General features: G+C 49.6%; 1 protein-coding gene across 1 annotated transcript in view; it reads right to left on the bottom strand.

Annotated features, from left to right (window-relative positions):
* Positions 1-5,258: 5,258 nt before the first annotated feature.
* TSHZ1 (teashirt zinc finger homeobox 1) overlaps positions 5,259-23,970 on the bottom strand; it is a 73,558-nt gene continuing 54,846 nt past the window's right edge. The window contains exon 2 of the mRNA XM_079109141.1: positions 5,259-9,814. Within this exon, the coding sequence (XP_078965267.1) occupies positions 6,627-9,814 (3,188 nt within the window). The 3' untranslated portion in view covers positions 5,259-6,626. The remainder of the gene's footprint in view (positions 9,815-23,970) is intronic.

Below are 23,970 nucleotides of genomic sequence, written 5' to 3'. Positions count from 1 at the left end.
TGGAAGCTGTCCCAACCAACATGTCCAGAGTCCAGGTTTGAGATGTGGTCATTTGCATGCCATTCAATGCCATGGAAGTCCATCATCCCACTAAATGAGAGCACTATTTAAATGTCATTCAAAGATTCTGCATATCAAACTTAATGACTTTTTAAATTTCATGACTCTAAAAAGAATAAGAACAGGGAAATCTAAGAGGAGAATCAATTGCTCTTAAAGTAGAAATTAGATTTTACTAAGGTATAAGTAATGGTATACAGAGTAAATGCTAATTTAGGGCACAACTGTCTCTTAAAGTTAATAAATCAAGGCATAACTAAATATTTGCTTTTCATACCATTAATGATGTTAGTCAAAGGTTGAAGGTGGCAAATGCAATGATTAATTGATCAATAATTAACTCATTTAAAATTGGGCATAATAGCACAAGATATTTATCAGAAAGTTTTGACTTAGAAAGATGACTCGATCGTATTTCAGTTTCATTTCACATCTTCTTAAACTGCACAGGCCATGAAGGATCTTAAAATCCCCACCTTCCTTAGTTTTCCTGTGATGTAGCACACACTACACAGTCCACATTTTATTGTTCTACAAAGAGAAAGGAAAATTCTTAGTTCTAGTCAAGTGGTGAAAACTGGAGAAAACTACTCCGGAAAATCATAAAAATGTATTAAAAGGAGAAAACCGATCGAAGGGGGGAAAACGCTTCAATCTTGTGAGCAGCCTGTAGGAAACGCAGCTGTGGAAGAGTCCTGGCAGAAGCTGGCTGGTGTCCAGTAGGCAGAATGGACCTTCCTTACTGTTCACGTACTTTGGAGACTGACGGTCCTGGTGTAATGTCCCCAGCGCCTCTCCATTAATGCACCTGTCAGTCAAGCAAGTTTTCAAAGAAAAATATCCTTGTGATTTTAGCTTTGTTTATACCACTTCAGTCTTAAAGACCTAAATCTGAAAAGGATATGTGTTGCTTTAAAAAAAAATTAGCTGGTAAGAAATTGACTAAATAAAATACCTCCCAGTAACATCTTTACAAGATGAATTTACTACTTTTTGTTCCTATTTAAATATGATGTGTGCCCTATCTCAAATATTTCAACAAAATGTGATGAATTATGTGGGCTCACTCCTCCTCCTGTCTGTCCGAAGTAAAATACCTGTAACGCATCATTCTTGACCCGTCAGGCCAAACTGCAACTGGCTGCCCAGTTATGGTCAGCTTCTAAACAGCTGTTGGTGACCTCTTCTCGCTCTGTATGGAGGAGAACCACTCCCAGCACCCTGGAGAGTCGTCTGATCATGAAGCAGGTTATCCTCAACATGGGCCCATCAGAAACCTGGGTCACGGACGCTGGGTTCCCAGTTAGTGCCCTTGGCCTTGAGCTCCGGAGCACAGCCCCTGCAGGAGCCATTTGGGGTGGAGATTTCTGCAGTGGTCCACCTCTCTCAACTTCTAACCACCACGTAAGTGTTTATCCTCAATGGTCAATCTCATCTTAATGAGTATTCCACGTTTTTGAGATTATCTTTGTTTTATCACTCAATACTAATTGTAATTACTAACATAAATCATGGAATTTGGAACTTTTCTTCCTATTAGCAAGTCAAGCAATTGGAGACAGGACAAAAGTACAGTATTGACCTGAAGTCATTGGAGGCATTTTAACGAGACCCAGTACTGTGGACTCAAATAGGAAAAAGGGATTGATAGTTAATTGTCACATGCTCATCCTGGGCACAGGGGCCACAGAGTCCCAGGGAAGCCCTTTCCTTCCATTTTGCTGAGTTGCATATGAAGCTTGCATGGCGGCCACATGAGTTTAAATGGAATCAAAACTCAGGTGCAAGGACTCCAAAAACCATGCATGTTCTTAAGCAATAATTTCTTTAGATCACATAAAATGGATAATAAACTTCAAATTTATTATAAATTTAATAATCTAGATTATATCGGCCAGCTAAAGAAAATGGCCTAATTTTTTTTTTTTTTAAATCCACACCTCTACACTACAAAGCAAAGCTGGGTAGGAGTGTGGTTCCCGGGCAATGGCCGTGTGAACCAGCACAGGCTCTCTTGGGGCAACGGGGCTACGTTTTACAGTGTAGTGCAGAAATTTCAATTCCAAGAATTTGTTTTAAGGAAATAATTGGTAATATCCATAATAATATGAAGTGGAATGTTTGTACTCATATTTGTAAGAGTGAAAATCTGAAAAGGATATGTGTTGCTTTAAAAAAAAATCAGCTGTAAGAAATTGACTAAATAAAATACCTCCCGGTAACATTAAACACTTAATGACTGGGAGGATGTGCATTATCTGTTGCCAGGAGAGCGAAGGAAGGCACAAAACTATGTCCAGCACAATCCCTGTTTGTAGGAAAATGGAAAAAGGCCAGTACTAGAGTGACCTTCCTCTAGATGAAAACAGTCATTTCTATTTCTTTATGCCTTTGTTTTCCATTTTCTACAATGACTATGCATCACTGTTATCCTAAGAAAATTATATAAAAAGCACAAGTTCTCACCAATAGAGTCTACTCTTTGGCATCTTAAAAATTTGTAAGTCAATACTTGGCTTTCATAGTTATCACCATCTTCAAAGAAACTAAAATAAAGTAGGTAATGAAAAAATTATAATTTGGAAAAAAGCAGAAATCTTTATTGTTATGTTCAGGTTTCTGAAAGTTCCTAAGTAGTTTAGATTTGCTTTAGACTAAGGTTAACAGCTCTTTAAAGATTATCAATTACAGAAATGGAGAGACATAAATCCTAAAGTTTCTGATCACTTCCATTTGTGTACATTGTCTTAAAGTTTGTTTCTCTTGTCATTTCACTGGCTCTCTCTTCAAATATCGATGAAGCAACGGTGACAATGCCCTGGGCCCACATCCTGAGGAACGTCTCCTGCTTTCTAAGATCCTACATTTGAAGGAAAAAATATTTGAATATTTATTAAATCCAAGGCTCAAGCTGTAACATAATGTGAACTGTGGTTATGTTTGCCTGTGCACAGTGACGGCCAAGCCAACAGAAATGCTAGCTGAGAGGTCACCCAGCCTCCACTCTGGCCTCCTGCCCGTGGTGCTCCTCCCACACCCCCACCTGGGACAGGTGACCGCTCTCCCCGGCCCTTCAGGGCCATTTTGTCTTCGTGCTTCAGAAGAGGCAATTCTGTTGCCCACATAGGGATAAAGAAAGAGTCAAGGGACAGAGGACCTCATGCCATGTGAGGGGCCTGCTTGCTGCAACACAAAACAGGACAGCAGACTGACTCAATCAGATGGAGAAGGCAATGAGCAAATCTTCAAGCTGCGGGCACTGGACTTGCCCTGTGGATCTTTCCATCCCTTTCTGTCTGTGCAGATTGGGCCTCTGCCTCAGCAGGCATACCTGTGCACCATTGAAGCCAGTAAACCTCACAGCAAACACACTTTTCACCAGATCCAGACAAACAAGGTGTTGCCATTCACAACGTGCTGCGGGCCACAGTTGGAGGCTGCTGGAAGGACGTGGCAGCCTGCACGCCCAGGCTGTTCTCACCACCATCCACCTGTCCAGGCTGAGCTCTGCACCCCAACTCCTAGGGGTGGGCTCCAGCTCCATGGAGCCTGTCATTGGGTGATAAAGAGCATAGATGTGATGGCAAAAGCCTTGGGGACTCGAAGTCCAAGTTCTGTCCATCAGGATCCACGTGAGCATAAGCAAACACCTTTCCTGCTGAGCTTGGGCGCTACCTGCAAACTGGAGGTGAAATTGTGGAGCCCAGAGCAACAAGCTATAAGAGGGGAATGGGTGTCCTGTGCATAGCACACTCGGCACAGGCACAGGAACACAGGAGGACTCAGTCACGTTGACTGGGATCACCACCTTCAGTAGTAGTAAGAAACCGACTCTCCTGCCCATTGACTGGGAACTTGGACTGAGGATAGTATGCAGTGTGTTATGAAGCACAGGGAACGCAATCCAGGGGGAACCCCAAGTTCTCTCCAGTGATCAGAGCTCAGGTTGCAGCAGCTCTGACGTCCCTGCGGCTCATCAGGACTGTCCCCACCAGCCCCTCCTGGGCAGCCTCGCCGCCCCACAACCTCACCTGCCGCCTTGCCCTCTTACTAGGAGGGTGAAATACCTCAGGGCCTCTGGTAAAAAGAACATAACTTCCGAGGACGAATATGCAAAGACCCCACGCGACTGTCACAGGCCTGATCGGTATTCCTTGCTGTCACCCCTGAGTCCAAAGTACATAATCACCCAGTAATTGAACTGAAATGTCTAAATGGCTGAAGCTCCTAAAGGACACAGCTATTTACCAATGAAAAAAAAAATCAGAAAAATTTAGCAAACCTCCCTGGCGCTCTGCCGCATTAGCGCAGAAGCCTGTGCAAACATGACTTGCCCGGACCAGGGCCTCTCCTCCATCATTAAGGAAACAGAGTGATCCTCCCCGTCACGGGCGATGCGAAGGAAATCATTAAAATATCACAACTGCTTAGCTGCGTCTGAACAGAGCTGCGTAAGTTCTAACCTTCCTCAGGATATAAAGCTGATGAAAAATTTTAAAAAGGTAAAAAGGGAAATCTCCTGCTCATGCTAGTAAGTGCTTCTAAGGAGGTTAAAAAAGAAAAAGAGGGCAGAGGGCATTGGTGTCCACGTTTCCCTCAAAATGGACTGAGGCAGGGAATCCTGGACTCAGGGCTAGGTCACTGCATGGATGGGCAAGGGTCCTGGCAGTCCCCATGTACCCATGATGCCCAGAGCAGGCTGCAGAAATAAAACACATTTCAAACACTGGAATGAAGGGCAGCTGGGTCTTTTTTTTTTTTTAATCATACATTTTTAAAAGCTTAGAAATCAGATTTTCCTCTTTGCAGAAATAGAGAACTAATTCCAAGATCCCCAGAGTCTATGAAGCTGGAGCAAGACCTACCCATCTACTCCATCATTAAGTCCCACAAAGGTTAATTACAAATATTTCTAAACAGTGTAAACGGATTCTCTGAAGGAAGTGTCACAGGCTGTCTAGGTACAAAACAGCCACAGTGCTATGGCTAACCTCAGCAATCCCTGGCACCCAGAGGAGGTAACAATTTTAATTATCACTTTTAAAAATGCAATACTTATCATCTGAATGAAGCATGTCGACACACAAATCATGAAATGATGATTCTGAATAGAATTTGTGTTGGTTGATTGCATAAGCAATACCTCTTGTTGCTGAAATAGCATCTCAAAGGCAAAATAATGACGACATGACAATTCGTGTAAATCAAGAACTGCGTGTGGGTTTATTTTACATTTGAGAAAACAGTGGATTTAATTGTGTGAACCAAAATGTACTGTACAATATTAATGACAGAACATCAAAATGTATAATTAATAGTGCAGTGCTCGCTTGGTTTTTATTTATTTATTTTTGTCTGATAGTTCCTCTGAGTACATGCATCGGGGAAGACGCAGGTGCCAGGAAGATTTCTCTGTTTAGATCAAGCTGCAGGAACTAAATTTTATTCAAAAATTGTGGTTTTACATTATATACACAGAAATTTAATATAAAATGACAATATAAAAAGTTAAAAGAGAAAGCATACAGCCAGAAGGTACAAAGAAAGTTGAATAGATTAAAATGATACGATATGTAACATATAGGAGTTTTTAAGCTGATGCTGGCAATTTACAAGGAAAGGACTTCAACATTTGCCCCATTTTTTTTCATTTACCAATGCAGCACGCTATAGAAAGGTCAGCTTGTACCAAAGCTTACATTTGTAAATAACTATAAACCGCAGTATTTTACAGGAAAAAAGAAATAGCATTTTTACACATTTTTAAATAATAGCTTGCATACTTTTTTTTACTTTTTTTCTTTCTTTTTTTTCTTTCTTTTTTTTTTTTTTTTTTTTTTTGACAAAGTGTCACTTTCAGCATCTGGAGGGTTTGGGCATAGTGGCGACTGGGGTTGCTCTCGCTGCTTGTGGTTTTTGTTTTAAACATGTAGAGTCGTGGCCTCCTTGCCCCGTGAGTCCTCAACAGCTTTTTGCCTTCCAATGGCTGCATGCATGTTTCCCTCGCAAACCAGTCCTGCATATAAAAGCTCATTTTTTAATTATTAAATAAGTTTTGTGTCTGACACAGCTTTTGATCTGAATGAAATGCCTTTAAGCCTTTTTTTCTTTCTTTCCATTTTTTTTTTTTTTTTTTGAGTGAAAGGCACAGAGATGCAATTATATCCTCAAAGGGTTAAATTTGACACCACCAGGTTCTATGACCTTTATTGTCATGGCAACTTTGTAATTTTAGGATGTCTTTTTATCATTGCTATTTGTGTCTTTCTTTACTGCTAAATAATGTCTCTGAGTAGTGTGCCCCACTATTTCCTACAAAAGATAGCTTAACATCAAGAACAGATGTTGAAAATAAAGGTCAGACTTTGACTCACAGAAAAAGAAAAATAACATGCACAGATCAGACAAAGAGCATATAAATATAACTACAAAATATGTGTAAGAAAAACCAAGGTCCAGAGAGGCAGTCCAGCAACAAAGGAAAGACTGATTTCAGCGGCTCAGGCCAGGCCTAGTGCAGTACGACGTTTAGTGCAATGTTCTGCAGTCACTTGCATACCTGGAGGCTACTGTTTCTCCAACTCGGTCACGTAGATCAGGTGGTCCTCTGGTGACTTGCCGTGCGTCTTACTAAGGTGCAGTTTGACTGCGTGCTTGCTCGCAAAAGTCCGGTTGCAGAGCTTGCACTGGAATGTGGAGCTTAGGTCTTCCTCGGCAGCCCCCAGCGGGCCCAGAGTCTTGTTTGCGAGGACTTTGGAGACGTTCTGCTGCTCTTGAATCTGACTGAGTGGCAGCTTGGAGAGGTCCTTCAGGCTGAAGCCCAAGTGCGTCTCCAGGTGGCTGATGTAGGTGGAAGCAGTTCTGAACTGAGAGGCACAATCGTTGCAAAAAAAAACAGGATGCCCTGTGTCGAGGTTCTTGAGGAATTTCGTTCCCCCTGTCCTCCTCAGCTGGTACTTCACATTGGCCAGCCAGTGGCTGATGGTGGTCATGGAGAGACCAGTGAACTTGGAGATGTGCACCCGCTCCTGAGGGCCCAGGTCCGACATGATGTACTTGCCCTCTGGAGTCTCCCGCAGGCTGGAGGCAAACTGAGCCTGCAGGATGAGCAGGTGCTGGGGGTTCCAGTTGGACTGGCGCCCCTTCCTCTTATGAACAGGTGACAGCTCGTCCAGCGCCTCCTCGAAGCTGCTGCCGTCTGCGTCGGACTTCTCCGACACCGTGGAGGGCGTGGAGGACTTGGGGGTCAGACGACCAGTGAGGTTCTTCACCATGTCTGAGATATCCATGAGGGCGCTCTCCCGCAGAGGCGACGACTCCGAGTCGGCCACACCAGAGACCAGGGGCTTGTTCTTGGACTTGGTCAGGTCAATGGGCTGGTCGCTGTTCTCGTAGTAGTAGCGGTCGATGGTGCTGGTCTGCTTCGCCGGGGTGGTAGGGTAGATGGGCTTGTCCAGCATGCTGTGGCTGATCTTGTACAACATGGCCAGCGGGTCCAGAGAGGGGCTCACAGGCTTGGACACCTTGCCCAAGTGGGTATTCATGATGGACTGCAAAGCGCTCAGTGGGTTGATGAAGGAAGGTTCCGGCGAGTGGTCTGTGATGATCCCCAGGTTGTTGCAGCCGTTGGTGACCTTGGCTTTGAGAGGTTCCGTGCCATTTGGGGTGTGCGCCTCCACTGGGCCTTCCTTCTTGGCCTTCCCAGGCTCGGCATCCGGGCCCTTCTTCGGTGGCTTGCCACCACTTTCCTCTGACTTAGGAAAGTCTTTGTTCTCCTTTGCCAGGGGGGACGCAGCCTTGGCAGGGCAGCTCTTCTCCTTCTCCATGGGCCTCTCCTCCTTCTTGACACTGACCTTGCCGGTGACCTTCTCCACCAGCTCCTCCATGGCCGACACGTTGCTCCTGTGCGGCGGGGGTGTGAGGCTCCCGGGGGAGTGCAGGAGCGCAGCGCTGTGCTCGGCGGGCAGCGGCTTCACACTGCCCGCGCAGGACGGCTGCACCTGCGCGCTGTGCACCACGGCCTGCAGCGGCTTCACGGTGCCCGGGAGCTGGTAGGCGGCGTGGATGCTCGGGTAGCCGCCCCACGAGGGCGCACCGTTCTGCGCCTTGCTGATGGCGGTGGACACTGTGTTCTCAAGGGACTTGAGAATGTCCACGCCTCCCTTGGGACTGTCGTCCAGGTCCTCCTCACGCAGGTACTGGTAGAGGGCCGTGGGCTCGAACTTCTCGGTGGCATCCTCGCTCTCCTCCTTGATCTTCTTGTTCACATCGCCTGCCGCTGGCGCCTTCTCCTTCTCCGGCTCTTTCTTCTCTTCCGAGGCGGCGGACCCCGCGGGGGAGTCCGGCTGCTTCTTGATGCTGGAGGCCGGCAGGCGGGTGTGGGTGGTAGGGGGCAGGGGTATGGACTGGATCTTCTCTTCCACCACGGGGTCCAGAACCAGTTGCTTGCCTTTCTTGGAGGCTGAGGTCGTCACCTTCAAAAAGTGTCCGGTGACCATCATGTGGGCGGTGAGCTGCTGCAAGGTGTCGTGGGAGCTGCCGCACTCCATGCACTTGAGGATCTGCGCTTTGCGGGCCTCAAACTGCCACGTGTAACTAGCACCGTTCTGGTAGCCGTAGCGGTTATTGGGGGTGACGTAGGGGTTTGCAGTTTTCTGGTCCTTAGCCGACTCGCCCAGGGCGGCCTCCGCAGCCATGCCCGCAGGCTCTGGGGAACAGGGGGACGCCAGGTCCTGAAGTGCTCGCTTTTTGGTAGAAGGGACCAGCTTGGTGATGGCTGGCACTGGCTCCTTCAGAGGCACTTTCTGGTAATGCTTTGTTTTGATCATATGCACACTGAGGTCCTGCAAGGACTCGAAGGAGTGTCCGCAGTACATGCACTTCAGCACCTTCTGTGCGTCCTCCTTGCCCTCCATCTCCATCAGGGAGCGCTTCCTGGGCTTGGACCACCGCTTGGCCTTCTCGGAGTCCTTGTCCCTGTTGTCATCACGGTAGTGGCCTGTCTCGTTCATGTGCACCGTCAGTTCCACCAGCGTGTCGTAGGCGGCACTGCAGTCTTTGCACCGAAATTTGCTGGCTCCAGTGAACACGGAGCCGTAGAGTTTGTTGTTCTGGCGGTAAAGCTGCACGGTGCTGAACAGGCTGGGCTCCGGGAGCAGCCCATAGGACGACGTCTGCTGCAGGGTCTTGGCCAGGGCGGCCTGGTGCCAGTCATAGCCCGAGCCGCTGCTGTTACTGGTGGTGCTGCTGTGGCTGGTGCTGGTGCTGCAGCTGGTGCTGGCGGTGCTGGCCGTGGTGCTGGCCGTGCTGGCGGGGGGCGTGGGGGTGGGGGTGGAGCTCTCCTTCTGGCCGGCATCGCTGTTGCTGGTGGTCGACCCGGACTTCTTTAAATCCAGAGCTAGGCTAGACCAGCAGGACTCCGAGAACAAGTTGGCATACACGGCTTTGATCTGGGCCAAGCTGTCCTGGGGGTATGAGATGCTGTCCGGACACTGTGGATCCTCCTTCTCTTCTTTGGAGGAAGAACTTTTGAAAGGGGCTAGCTGGTCACTGTTCTCGCTGAAGGGTGACCCGTAGCCAGCGTCCTGATTGGTCGCAGTGCTGACAGGGGAGTTCTGGTAGCTCTGGGCCTCCTTGATTCCTGTCTCTTCATCACACGCGAACTCACCCTCCTGGATGTCCAAAGACAGCCCACCATCCTCCGCGGGCTCCCCATCTATTTCTGCTGCCTTCAACTCTTCCTCGGGAACATAAGCTAGAAGAGAAAAATGAGGTGCAGTTAGAAGGCGTACATCATCTTCAAGGACGTGGCCTCCCCAGCAGTTAGGTGATCTTTAAAAAGATGTTTTTCAGCAAGGCTCCCAGGCTACAAGGCCACCCCAGCTCTGCATCTTCCTACTTTGCCACGATGTGGCAGGAATTAGGTTTCACAAAAACTGTCCCCACTGGAGTGCACACTGGTTCAACAGCAGCCTAACCTGTGGGCCAGCATTCCCAGAGTGGCAGAGGGAGCCAGGTGGGAGGGTGGGAGCCGGCCACATCCCCCCAGGAATCCGCCTGCAGGCCTCTCTCCCCAAGACCTGCAAGGCCCCTTGTGACTTCTATGAGGCAAGTACTTGGAAGCTGTCATAAGGTGAACATGTCTATCAACATTTTGGGCAAGATTTCACAGGCAATAGTATATGGTTTCCATAAATAAAAATACTCCTGCCACAAATACTACCTGCAACAAAATTACTCTGTCTCCACCAAAAAGAACACAACACACATCACCACTCTCCTGTGTGAATGCAGCACAACGCCCTCTATGTGGGGGTGCCAGGCCAGTGCCGGTGGGCCTCCACCACACACTGGTGTCCAAAGCAGCATCACACACCATAGCCCAAAAGAGGAAATGGGCCAAATGTCCATCAGTGAGTGAATGGATGAGCAAAAGGTGCAGGGGATATCATCCAGCCTTAAAAAGGAAAGAAATGCACCTGTTACACCAGGGTAAACCCCAAGGACTTCACCATGGTGTGAACTGAGGGGAGCAGTCACAGGGGCAGGCTCTAGGTCCACCTTACGTGAGGCCCATATGGCAGTCAGAAGCACAGACGTGGTCAATCGTGTGGTGGACAGAGACGGGGAGCAGGGAGGGACAGCTGCTATGCTGGACCTGCAGTTTCAGTTTTGCAAGATGGTTGAGTGAGTTCTGAGATGGAGGTGGGGGCAGCTGCCCCGGGACATGAGTGTCCGCGTGCCACTGAACCACGACACTTAAAAATGATAAAAATGGTAACTTGTTTGCAATGGATCTTATCACAATAATATTTTTTATTATAAAAGGCAACTGTGAATGCTCCACCTGCCTGCCCAGGCCTACAGCTGCACGCACAGTGGCTTCCTGGGTTCAAGGCCATGTTTCCCAGGACACCTGCACGGTGTTAGACAAAGCCTTGATTTTTACTGCAGGTCAATTTAGACACCTAGTATGTCACATATCTTGCTAATTCTCAAGGGGGAAGCACTGCATGCATCACCTCCTAAACTTACTTGACCAATGTACTTACTTCTTTTTAAAAAACAAACAAACAAACAAAAAACAACCTGGGGAATTTTGGGTTAAGATATTTTCCAAAAAGCCCCTATTAAAATGCACAGATATGTCCTGAGACGGGTGTCTCATTAAATATAATCATTCATTATCACGTTATCAGAGCCAGATCCTAAGGGAATGTGGCAAAGAGCACGGGCATTTGAAGGGAGGGTGATGTGCAGGACAGAGAGCATGCTGTGCCCCAAGGGGGGACGCCAAGGGCAGGCAGGGGCACTGGAAGGCATCTGCCAGTGCAAATGGAGGGCTCTGGATTTTGGAGCAGCAAGTACTCATTGCACATGTAGGATTACCTGCGTGCTCGTGAGCACGTGCATGTGCATGCACACACACAGAGAGAAACAGTCAGTCACATGGTCAGCTCAGGCCCTTCAGACACCTGACACACTGTGGTTCTGCACACAGCCAGCCCACCTCTGCATGAACAGCCTGAGCATGCGTTCACAAGTTCATGGCAGAACACGCACAGCAGTCCATTGACAGGCCCAGGAAGTCCAGTTCCCATTAATACTGCACTGCTCACATCAGAAATAATCAATAGTGCAAGACCTGGGTCTTTAACTGTGGCATCAACTTCTGGGCAACACTATGGTGACTCTGCAGCCCTCTTACAAAGAGAGGCTTGCAGAACACATAGGTGTTGCTAAGTTCACCACGTTTTCATTTTGCTTATGATGACTGAAGGTTCAGGATGGTCCTGTTCCGAGGTTCCTGATTTGGACCCTCAGCCCAGAGATCCTACTTGATGACCACTGCTCAGGCCTGTCCCGTCAAGCAACCTAGCCAGGGCCACTCTGGTTGAGCTCCGGCCCACCTCCTCTGAGGGTTCTGTGAGGACACTGAAGGCTGCAGGGTGTCCTGGGCAGGACGGAGCTTGTCTGAACCTGGAAGGCACCAGGGCCCACAGTGTTGGCAGGACTCTGAGCATGCGTCACAGGAGCACACCCTAGCAGCAGGCCACAGGCACATCCGTACATTAGGGCAGCGATAAGAAACAGCCTCGTAGATTGAGTCCAACCATCTGTGAAAGGAAGCTTCATGCCTAGCAACTAATTTAAATGGAACATTCTGTTGCATAAACTTAGCTCCAGTAGGGGAGGCCCATCATTGCTGGTCCATTACTCTCTGTGCCTCCACCCCTGGGTCACTGTGGCCTTCAGGCTATGCATCAGACTACACAAAGGCGTGTCTTGGTCTCTGCAGCAGGAGACCAATCAGTGTTTTCTGAATAAAACAGTATCCCCAATGTCCATAGGGGATGTATTTCAAGACCCCCAGCAGATGCCTGAAACCACAAATAGTCCAAACTCTGTATCTACTATATTTTCCTATAGAAACATATGATAAAGTTTAAATTATAAATTAGGCATGGTAGGAGATTTATAGAAAGTAATAACAAAATAGAGCAATAACTGTATTAAGTAAAATAAGGGTTACTCAGCACAAGCACTGTGATACCACAACAGCTGATGTGATAACTGAGACCACTAAGTGGTTGATGGGAGGGTAGTATATAAAGTGTGGATAAAATGGACAAAGGGATGATTCATATCCCAGACTCCACAGAGCAGGATAGTGTGAGTTTTCATCACACAAACTGGAAAACATGCAATTTAAAATGTATGCATTGTTTATTTCTGGAATTTTTCAATTAATATTTTCATACTGTAGGTGACCAAAGGTTACCACAGATGAGGAAGGATTGCTGTAAATGACTTTGTATTGGTCAGCTCGGGCATGTCAAAATTCCACAGACTGGGTGGCCGAACAAAAATTTACTTCCCACATTCTAGAAGTCCAAGGTCAAAGTCCAATAGGGTTAATTTTCTGGCACAGCCTCTCCTCCTGGCTTATAGATTGCCCCTTGATCCCAGAGGCCTATCCTCCAGGTGATGGTAAAGAGCTCCCTCTCCTTCCTTTGAAGGCTTGCTGTGGATTCTGTTCATTGTTATGGATTCTATGACTGAGTTCTCAACCTACAGCCTAACAATATTCCAAAGCCCCTATCTCAAATGCAGGCAGCCCATGAGGAGGCAGAGCCTGGACATGTGGACTTGGGGGACGTGATTTACTGCACAGGGGGTTTTCGTCTACACTGAAAGCAGACATGGGAACCCTGCTGTGCCTACAGGCCTTGCTCAGCATCGGCCAAGCCACACCCTCTCTGGGGACACAGGAGCACATATGAGATGGGGGTGATGGGTCGAATGCCAGGATCTGGGACATCATGCATTCGACGTAGGTGGCTTCATCCCACCCTGCTCCTCTCACATTTCCTGCTCTGCTCCTGTCCCAGTGAGACTGGGGTCATTCAGACCATGACCCATTCCAGGTCCAGCCTCCTGAGGTAGTGCAGCCTCCCTGGAGGCTTCTACCTTGAGCTAATATCCATCTTAGTGGCCATTTCACAACCTCGGCACAACAGATATACTGAACTGGGGACACTGGCCAGAACCACACTCAACAGGAGGCTTCCTAAGTGGGCGTTCTTCAGCCAGCCACACCCTCACTCAGATGCCACGTCTGCCATCTGCACTCCACGGAGCTGACACGGAAAAGAGGTGCCATCGATCCCTGTGTTCCTGAGCTATGCCCTGGACTGTGACAGTGCAGGCAGCAGGGGCATCTTCGGGAGGGAGGGAGCCCAGCATGGTCCCTGGTAAAGGCCAGCTCTGCTGGCTGGGCGGCTCTCTGCCCCAAGCTTGGCCTGCTCCCCTGCCAGATGTCCCTGTCCTGTCTTGAGGTGGTTTCTGCTCCTTCTGCCTTGCTACACTCTTGGGAGTGGCACAGGACCTCAGGCAGCATCCCCATCTGCCCTCCCTGGCCCTGTGCCTCCTGGTTCTGTTCTCGTGGCCATTCCCGCTGCATGCGGCTCTGCAGCAGTAACCTCCACGAGCTGCCTGCCTACCGCGCCAAAGCCCTCCTCACCCCTGCAAACCTACCAAACACCAGCCGCCTGCGCAGCCTCAGCCACGGCACCTGAGCCACGAGCGTCTGACAAAGGCAAGGAGCATCACTGTTCCCACACAGGTGAGCAAGGAGCCCTCCAGTCAGTCATGCGCACAGAACACCCTCGGCCACCTGCCAGCTCCCTCCCTGGTGAGCAGCCCTCATTCAGCGCTGCAGCATCACGCAGAACAGGTGGTGCACTAGCCATCGGACCGCCTGAGGCCCCGCCTCCAGCCGCACCCAGCCCCGCCCCTGCCCACGGGAACTCTCGGCTGCGACAGCCTCCCCCAGCCTCCTCCCACGCCGTCCCCAGCACTCCTCCAGGCTGCCCCACATCTGCCTCCCGGTTTCGGTCCCTGTCCACCATGTCCAGCCCCTGTCCCCAGGCCTTCCTGTCCATCTGGCCATGGCAGCCCATCTCCCTAGGGGAACACTGAGTGGCCCCTTGTCTGCCTGGTGGAAACCACCCTCCCTCAAGGGGAAGCTCAGATGTCATCTTCTTCATGGCTCACAGTAATCCTGCCCAGGATCGCCTTTCTCTGCAGGAGCAAGTGTTTCCCTGTCTCTTTCCTCACCCAGGACTCCTGCACTCACCGAACACTGAGTGTGGCCCCGTGCTACCCTGGGGCTGAACCCTCGCTGCACTTCACTATCACCAAAATGCCCACGTTGCAACCCCGCGGCTGAGAAGCACCTGACTTCCGCCAATTTACACAGAAAACAAATAAGGGAAACATGAGCTGAGCTCAGGTCCCCTGACCCCCCGTGGCACCTTCCCCTTCCTGCCACCAGTCCTGAGCTATCTTCCTTCGCCTCCTTAAGCATCAAGTGCTGGAAAGACATGGAGAAATGAACGAACTCGTGACCCAAATTTGTTCTGTTTGAGTATTTAGAGGACTGCTAAGTGCCAGACATGGTGTTATAAATAAAAGAATCTCAGAAAAGAGTAAAAGGAGAGAATTTAAAAATCTGACATCTGACCCAATAATTTTATTTTTGGAAGTATAATCTAAGAAGATAATATGAAGTACAGAAAAAAGCTTTATGTGCAAAGACATCCTTTACAGTATTAGACCATGTAAAACTGGCCAGAGTCTGAATCTTCAACAGCAGAGACAGCGAATGAGTTAGAGCAGCCATAGGAGGCAATGTCACTCAAACATTCAGTAGTGCTCTAATGACATGCGCAAAGTCATTAAGGGGGAGGCACGGAAGGCAGTTGTACAGGCAGGTCAATGGGAACATCCTTCTCATAGAATGTTAACAGTGGTTTCCTCCAGATAATGAATATATGGGTTATTTACTGTTTAGTGAAGTGCCTCTTGAGAAATATGTGCACTTTCAAAATCTTCTTCAGTGTTTTCAGTTTGACAGACACAGGTTGGCCACTGCACGGGGCTTCTAGAATGAATCAGCCGCAGAAACCTGCTCGGGCACCAGGAGCCACGGCCACCAGGACCTGTGAGCAGAGAACACCTGGCTGCAGCAGTGACGACAGGGAGGTCTCCTTGCTACTTCTATTTTTTATTTTTAATGTTGAAAAGTCAAGGGGACTGACTGGGACAGGCAGGGACGCAGATGATGCTGGTGACGGGCTCGTGGGCCCTGCCCACGCTGCGCTCAGCGGCTGCTTGCAAGTCCTCCACACACTGCTGCCTCTGTGTGCCTTCCACGCTGGCCCGATTCCACATCCACCCAGGTGTCCCTTGGGAGGCAGATGTGGCCCCAAAGACAGTGAGAAGTGGTGAGGCCTTACCATGTGGTCACTGGCCTGGGTCCGCAGCTACCAAGGCCACCTACTCCAGCCCTCTCCTTCTGCACCCAGCAGCAGCTGGACTTTCACACACTCTTCGGGTTACTGGATCCTGGGCTGCTCTGCTTCAGCTATTTACCATCTTACAGTGTCCTCTGAGCTTGTCACATCCACTCTTTAAATGGCTGAAGAATCTACAAGCCACGTGAGGAAGCACAGACTCACAAGGAGCAGCTGAGGGGCTTCTGTCCTCCAGGCCACACCCCTGGACACTGTGACCATGGGCCTGAAGCTGCCCTTCAGACCCCGAGCAGCTGCCACCCACCCTCCCCCTAGGAGGAAGTGCATCCCCTACCTCGCTCATGGACGCACCCCTGACCACACTGCTAATCTGTCCTGTGGGCCTGCAGCCAAAGGGCAGGTCAGGCCACCTATTACTCTGAAGCTCTCCTGACCACAAAAGGACACAAACAGTGGGCAGCCACAGCTGGGTACAAGGGGTTCAACAGCCCCACAGAGAAAGGAGCAGGAGAGAATGCCACGGAATGTTCTGGACTGACTCTATGGGTGTCCACCAACTTGCCTTGCCCTTCCACCCTCCATTCCAAGACCCTTGGAGGAGTGCCTTAGTTCCAAGGTCCCAGTAATAATAATAAGACAATACAACCAGAGCACCCACCCCAGCACTCCTAACCAGCACCAACAGTGCAGTTGGCCTCCTGGTCTTCTAATGCTCTGCCTCACACCTCGGCAGCTGAGCGGCCTTCCTTAGCTCAGCCAGCAGGCAGCGGGGCTGGGCTTCCCAGCGGCTCTGCCCTTGAGACCCCTTCCTTCAAAAACAGTACATCACTGTGCAGCTCTGCCCCCAGGGCCACCCAGGAGGGCCCCCGCCCTTCCAAAAGTGGGCGACAAGACAAGGGTCTGGCATCTCAGGACCAGAACCCCTTGGAAGAACCCAGAGCCAGCTGGGTTTCATTTCAAGAGTTTAGGCCTGGGGAGAACAAGAAGGTTGGTGTCATAGGACAAGGGCTGTAAGGATGGCAATCTCCAGCACAAACCCCAGGGTCTGAACACAGGAGCGCCGGAATGTGCCATGTCCGTGTCCATGTCAGGGAGGAATTGGCCACGGACTTCAGGAGACAAGCCCCTACCAGCCTACACTGTCACACACAAGCAGGCCCTTCAGCAACCTGGACATAGGGCTGACCCAAGACGGGTGCTTCCCAGGCAGCCTGGACAGCAGTCAGGAGGAACAGGCGAGATGGATGCCCATCTGTCTGGACAGGCCTAGGCAAATGTAGCTGCCACTGTGGTTCCCTATGCGAGGGCCAACCCCCATCAGCAGCAGGACGTGAGGGGAGGGACACAGAAGGCACAGGCTTGAGGTTGGGGCCCCAGGAACCAAGGCCCAGTGCTGTGGATAGGAAGGGCCCACATGCCCTCGAACCCCTCAGGCCTCCATGTCCCCAGCCGTCCATGGCAATGAGGGTGACGTTAGGGGTTGTTAAGAGTATTCAAGGAGATGACAGAACCATGGTCCTCACGAAGCCCAGCTCTGCTTATCTGCTACTATGGCCTGAAGGTTGCACCCCAGAATTCATATGCGAGGGCACCAGGAGGTGATCAGGTCAAGAGGGTGGAGTCCCTGAGGGTGGGGTTGGTGCAGAGAACCAACATGCATCTTCCACATGTGGACATAGGGAGAGGGGCTTCTGCAGGCCAGTGAGCAGCCTCATCAGACACCAGGCCTCAGACCTCAGTCTGGAACTTGAACAAGAGTGTGGTCTGTGCACAGATGTGCTATCTTTGCCCCACCACAGGGATGACCCAGCTCAGCCTCCTGCCACTGCAGCCACTGTGACCACCATTAGGCAGGAACAATAGGAACCGGACAGCGATCCTCCCGTCCCGACGCAGGCCGGCCATCAAGGCCCCTTCTCCCCTGCCTTTCAGCAGCTTCACTAACCCAGAGAAGGTCAGCCAAAGGCGGGAGGAAAGGAGGAGCAGCAGGGAACCCAGGCCAGGCAGCAGCTCTGTTCCTGGACGGCCTTGGCTGCAGGGAGGCAGCGCTGGCCGCAGGAAGGTGTGGGAACCTGGTTCACCTACACTCTGCTTTCCTGATTAGCACGCATAATTAAGAGTTGGCTGTGAAATAGGAAAATGGATATTTAAAAGTGACAAATACAAAACGTAGGTCTTCAGTCTCTGCCTGGTGACTGCCTTACCGTAAATACCAAACTTGGCTATTGTATTGCCACCTGGTGAAACTATATAATCATACCAAATTACATGTTTATCTACATCAAACTAATTTTTAGACTGGCAAATGTGATACCCATGAGCAGGTGGCCACTATATCAAAATACATTTACTCCAAGGGGCCAATTCACAAAAGGCGTCTGCGCACACCTAAGTGATGAATGTATGCCTTCGATTCACTGCAGAATCTTGCAAAACACACCTTCTCCCAAATTTATAATTGATCACTTGTAAAGTAACTCCACCTTCATCATGGAGAAAGCAGGTGGTTTTGATGAAAGTCAGAATATATCAGGAAAGAAAAATGCAGAGAAAGCAGATACAGGCAGACACGTGTCTTCTTAGTCAGAAAAGAACATAAAAGTGTGAGCAAGATAAATTAATTTACCAACAGTTCTGATTTCTTACAGGAGGGCTGCCACCCTGCAAAGCAAAGCTGAAAGGCTACTTCTGCTCTAAGGTGACAAGGACAAAAACTTTTCTATCACTTTGGCAAATTTTAGCTTCCTGATACCCATCATTAATGTTCTGGTTTGCTTGGGCATTTGATTTATAACAGAACTATTTTTTTACCTGAGCCCCAGTGAAGCCATTTTTAAGAATCGCAGGGTACATGAACAAAATGATCTCTGTTTTTCCCAATTCCAGTTTTAATTAGGAATCGGCAGGTAACTATCCAAAAATAAATTCACTCACTGTCCCAGAATTCAATTTCAAATTAAGTGAGAAATAAGAAACCTCATTTCAAGACCCTTCCTGCTCTTCCCACCGCGTATCAGATGCTGATCTTCATCTCCAGCCAGCTGCGTGTTACAGCAATGCAAGGCACCAAGCAGGCGGCCACAGTGAAAAAGCTTCCCTGGTTTTCAGTGGTGTCAGGAATAAAAAGAAGAGGAAAAATACATGAGAACCATGGACAAGGGAGGCGAAGTTCACATGAAGGAAGCAGGGTGGACAGTAAGCAGCTCTCGGGCACCAGGCCCTGCTCTTCCTCCCCATTGCTGGCAAGCACACCCATCCCTAGCGGACACCTCTTGTTCTGCCAACAGAGTTGGTGCCCGCAAGACGTGCAAACCCAGTGCCACACACCAGGAAATGGCACGTCCTTGGCACTGCCCCCTCTGGGGAGGACAAACCCCATCCAGAAACAGCAGGAGGTGTCTGAGTCTTCGCACCCAGTCTTAGCAGGCTCAATCCACGCAAGGCACACGCTCAAGGTCGGATCATGATCCACCTCCTGAAACTAGGAAAGACTTTCCTCAGCAGGCAGGACTCACCTGGCGCAAGACCACTAGCAATGCAGACTTGTGCCGGAGCCACCTCTTCAGCCAGTGGAAACCAACGTGAAGAAATGGCCAGAACAAGCAGCACTCCGACTGCACGCCTAGCACTATGAAAGCCAGCAGCGCACCCACTGCTGCCGGGCAGCCAGTCCCTGGCACCGCTTCCCGGTGGCCCTCTACCGCAGCTCCATGCGAGTTCACTTCCAAAAGGTGAACTTCTGCAGGTCGCGGTTAAGGGTCTTGGAACAGGAGAGCAAGAGGCAGAGGGAGGGACCGTTCAGTCCCCCAAGCTCACCCAGGCTCAGGTCTCAGACACGAGTCTGCATTTTAAAATGGAGAAAACCAGACTCATAAGTGCTTAAGATAAAGAAGATAAACGGGAATGCCGACCTTTGGTGGTCAGAGTGCTGATATGAGCAGGTGACAAGGACACGGGCGGGTACCAATAGAGACCAACTTTGAGCACCAAATTAAGGGACTTCTATCTTGAAACATGCTCAGGTCAGACAGATGCACACCGTCACCACTGGGATGTGCCAGGACCAGTCCCTCCCACTCACCGCTCCACACTTGAAATAAAACATGAGGTCACAAAGCAACGAATTTCCTTAAACCCCTTAAAACAATATTGGTGTCAAAAGTCACATCTACACTATCATGACAGAAAACACAGTTTTTATCAGAAAAATTAGGCTTATTTTTACTCTTATCAGTGAATGCTCATAATTGATTTTCAAAATGTTTTTTTAGAAGAATTTTTTACCTCAACAGAGACAGGAAGGGAAAGGCACATGAAAGTGGACAAGTTTAGCTGGAATAATTCTTTCTCCTGACCCTTTGTTTTCCTTATACACTAAGACTTTCCAAAAGCCTTTTGTTGTCATTACACGCTACAATGGTCCAGATACCTTTGGCTTGTAAGAGGATGCATGTCCGGGAACAGGTACAGAATGTGCAGAACCTTTATTCCAGGGATGGAACTATGAGACCAAAATACTTCTCAAGGTGAACGAGCACAGTTGTTAAGCCTAAACGATCGTTAAGCAAGAGGCCACTGGATCCCGGAACGCAAAGTCGCCACCGCGGCATTTTCTCCAAGAAAGGCCTCGCCTCACACCATCAGCACCCGCCACCCCGCCCGCATGGAAGTGTGATGAGCGAGCAAGCTCGGAAGTGGTAACTGCAGGATAAAATTCTTCTTTTACAATCACTTATAGAAATAAATGACATTTCTCCCATCAAATAAAACAAAGCCTCCAAATCATCATTTCTGCTATTTCTTTTGGTGTCAAAACAGCTTTGCCGTCACTCCCCCGCCCTCGTGAGCCTCACGGGATGGTGCAGAGCCTGAGAGTGCCAACGGGCATAGTGTGTCCTGTGGGGGGAGGAGGGGCCACAGGCCACCTCACAGGCCAGGAGGAAGCCGACAGGAACCCAGGGCCCGACAGGCGCTGCCAGCCTCCCGAGCACCCCCACGTGCCCAAGTGTGTGCACACGTGTGTCAGCGAGACATCTTAAAATGTGCAGACCCTACCCCTCCCGAAAGGGTATGGGATGAGGGGATCTTATGGTGAGACTTCATTTTTTATCATTTAATATTTTTTGTCATAAAATGTGCCTTCTGGATGCCAATGTGTCCCTAAAGATGTGCTGTCATCCCCAGTAACATGAAATTCTGTGCATTCTAATGCGAGTGGACATAAGGCAACGTATACAGTCCCTGCTAGAGCTTAATATGACACCGACCATGTGTGCCCTGATGGTTTACAGGGTAAGCCACACATACTGTCTGAAAAAATATTTCCATCTCAAACTGTAACTATGTAATGAGGCACAAACATCATATCTTCCACAAGTTAGATAAAAACTCTATTCCTCAAATTGTAAATTGTTTTAAACATCTTTATTTCTTTAAAGAAAACAAGACTCGCTCTTGTCAACAGTCATTTTAAGGATGGTGAGAAGCGACAGCTGTATTTGTTTTCAAATGGCTAAATGTGCAGTTTCAAATTCCCTGAGTCTCAACATGGGCCCTAAGCAGTTAGGTGGGTACCCCAGCTATATCTTGACCCGCACCCCGATCATGCACAGATGCAGGAGCTGGCTGAGCCTGCACTCCCTCCCCGGCAGGTGCATGTCCTGAGCACTGCCTCCTCATCACCATCTCACCTGGTGAGACGAACAGAGTGGGTGCTCTGCTCAGGCAGCTTGGCAGCAAGAGGGACGGCGTCCCTGAACGTGCTGTGCTCCCTGCAAGGCAGGGCGGTCTGTCCTGAAAACCTTCCAGGTGCTAGCCAGTTACTCCACACGTCCACTGACACAGCTGAGCAACCACACACCCGCGTCTGCTCCTGCGACGGCAAGACCCTCAACGAGAAGCGAAAGACGCGCTTTCAGCAGGAGATGCTCAGTGTGTGCCATGCTCCAAATTCCTGGACTTGGAATCGTTCGGATAGTGCCACTTAAAGTAACAGGCTAACTGATTTTTCCATTTGTAACTCATGTCGATATACAATACAGTCCAGTAGGAGAAAGATAGCGATACTAGAAAACATCAGGCATGAGCACATTGTTTTAGTGAGAAGCTGCACTGAACACTGACATACTTGAATCCGAGAGCTCTGGGCCACGAGGACTCACCGAGAACTCCCCTTGCTAGCAGGCCTGCTGTGGGCACTACGAGGAATGTGCATAGGGCAGATGGTGACAACGGATTTGGTTCTGATTTGGAGATCTTTTTAAATCGCACTAGCAATTCACATGAAATGGCTCTTCTTCACATAAGCAACTTCAGGAAGTAAAGTGACTTTGTAGGCAAAGAGAAGGCCATTCTAAAAGTGGATTATTTGTAATTGCAAGGAAACCAGGAGAAGGAAGCCCTCCTCCCCCGTTACATCTCAGACAGGGTCCTCAGCTGGGGACAGGATCACCCTTGTGGTTTCCTCCAGCTGGAGATAACCCTCCAGGCAGCCCATTAGAGCAAGGCAGAGACCCGCCCGCCGCCCTTCCCCCAGCTGCCTTAGAAGGAGAAGAGCAGGTCATCAGTCACGTCTGCAGGACCGGCCGGCCGCAGCGCGGCTCCATCTCTGAGCTCCCTCGCTCTCCCTTCCATCTGATGAGCCATACATCCGCATTCTCATTAGGCTCCTGTCACCAAAGGGAGTGGGTCCGTCGCCACCCCCTCAGCTCTGTCGGGACGATCTCGCTGGGATGTTCATTTCCATCCCTGCTGGCAACATGAGAATGGGAGTATTTAACCTGTTTCCATTACTTATACAAATCGCCATTACGGGGCAGGACAGATGTGAGACGGCACCACGTTAGGGACTTCCATGCACTCCTTCCAGGGAGCGCGGGGAGAAGGCAGGCGGCCAGACCGCGTCATCCAGCTCCACTCGTTCTCTCCCTCCCAGATGCATCAACTCTGCACATCAGCCTTGTGTGCTCTTTCTTCGTGAAAATTCCCAGGCTGGTTGGACTCATTTAATTTGGAGAGAGAAACCTTTGTCAGTGGTAATGTTTTGATCAGGTGCTTCGACGGGGGGAGGGGCAAGAAGAAAGCACAGGGGAAGAGGAAACCACCTTGTCGAAAATGCTCCCTTCCCAACACAAATGATGAAAGGGAAGTCGCACGGAGCTGCTGGTGCTCAAAGATGGCTGTCACTTCAGATAGGCACGGGCACAACTCACCCCGACAGGTGACACTTTGGTGAGCAAGATCCTGCTGCATTATTGAGCACACCAGGGATGGGGCTCAGAAAGACTCTTCAGCCTGGGGCACCTGAGAAGTGACTTCAGCAGGTGAATGGATTTCACTCCTTATTTGCATCCGTGAGTGAAGGAGAGGCAAAGTTTCCTGACTGCCGAGACAGAAGAAGGCGCTGAAGGCTGGTCCAGGTCCCAGTCCCCAGCTCCCTCGCCTCCTCTTTGGGCACCCAGAGCGGAGGGAGGGGTGAGGTGGCTCACCTGGTGGATCCGTGAGCCCAGACGCTGATCGCCAGGCCCATCTGAACAATCTACCTAGACTTCCTGTTCTAGAGTCACTTCCTGGATTTCTTCTGAGATGACCCTGTGGACACACCCAGAGGCTACCCAGAGGAGGGATTCTTACAGAATGCCCAAGGCTAAGGAAACACCATTTCTAGGAAAAGGCCTTAAATAAGATTTGTTTGTGGGGAGAAGAAACACAGCAAATTCTCTCCCCCATGTTCCACAGGAGACCCCTTCTGAGACCACTGACCCTCCACACCAGCTCCCTCCAGGTGTCCCTCTCCTTCCGCCGCTTCCTCTGGTTACGCCCACGAGACCACTTGGAAAGGAATGCTGAGCATTCTTAAATGAATGAGGGAAAAGGGGAAAGAAGATACTCACGGGTAGAAAGAAAGACATTCTAAAAGAATCTGAGCTACAGGGCGGAGTGGGCTCCATAGTGGACATTTGCAAAGGTAAGGCAGACGTGGAGAAGGAAGTTTGATGCTAAGAGTTCACAGATAACTACAGTGGCTCCCTGAAGCAAAAAAAAAAAAATTAAAGTGCACCATGTGACTGTGTCCTCTGTGGAAATGGAAAAG

The sequence above is a fragment of the Sciurus vulgaris genome (assembly GCF_902686455.1).
Source record: "Sciurus vulgaris genome assembly, chromosome: 13".
Lineage (NCBI taxonomy): Eukaryota > Metazoa > Chordata > Mammalia > Rodentia > Sciuridae > Sciurus > Sciurus vulgaris.
This window is presented reverse-complemented; position numbering and strand designations above follow the sequence as displayed.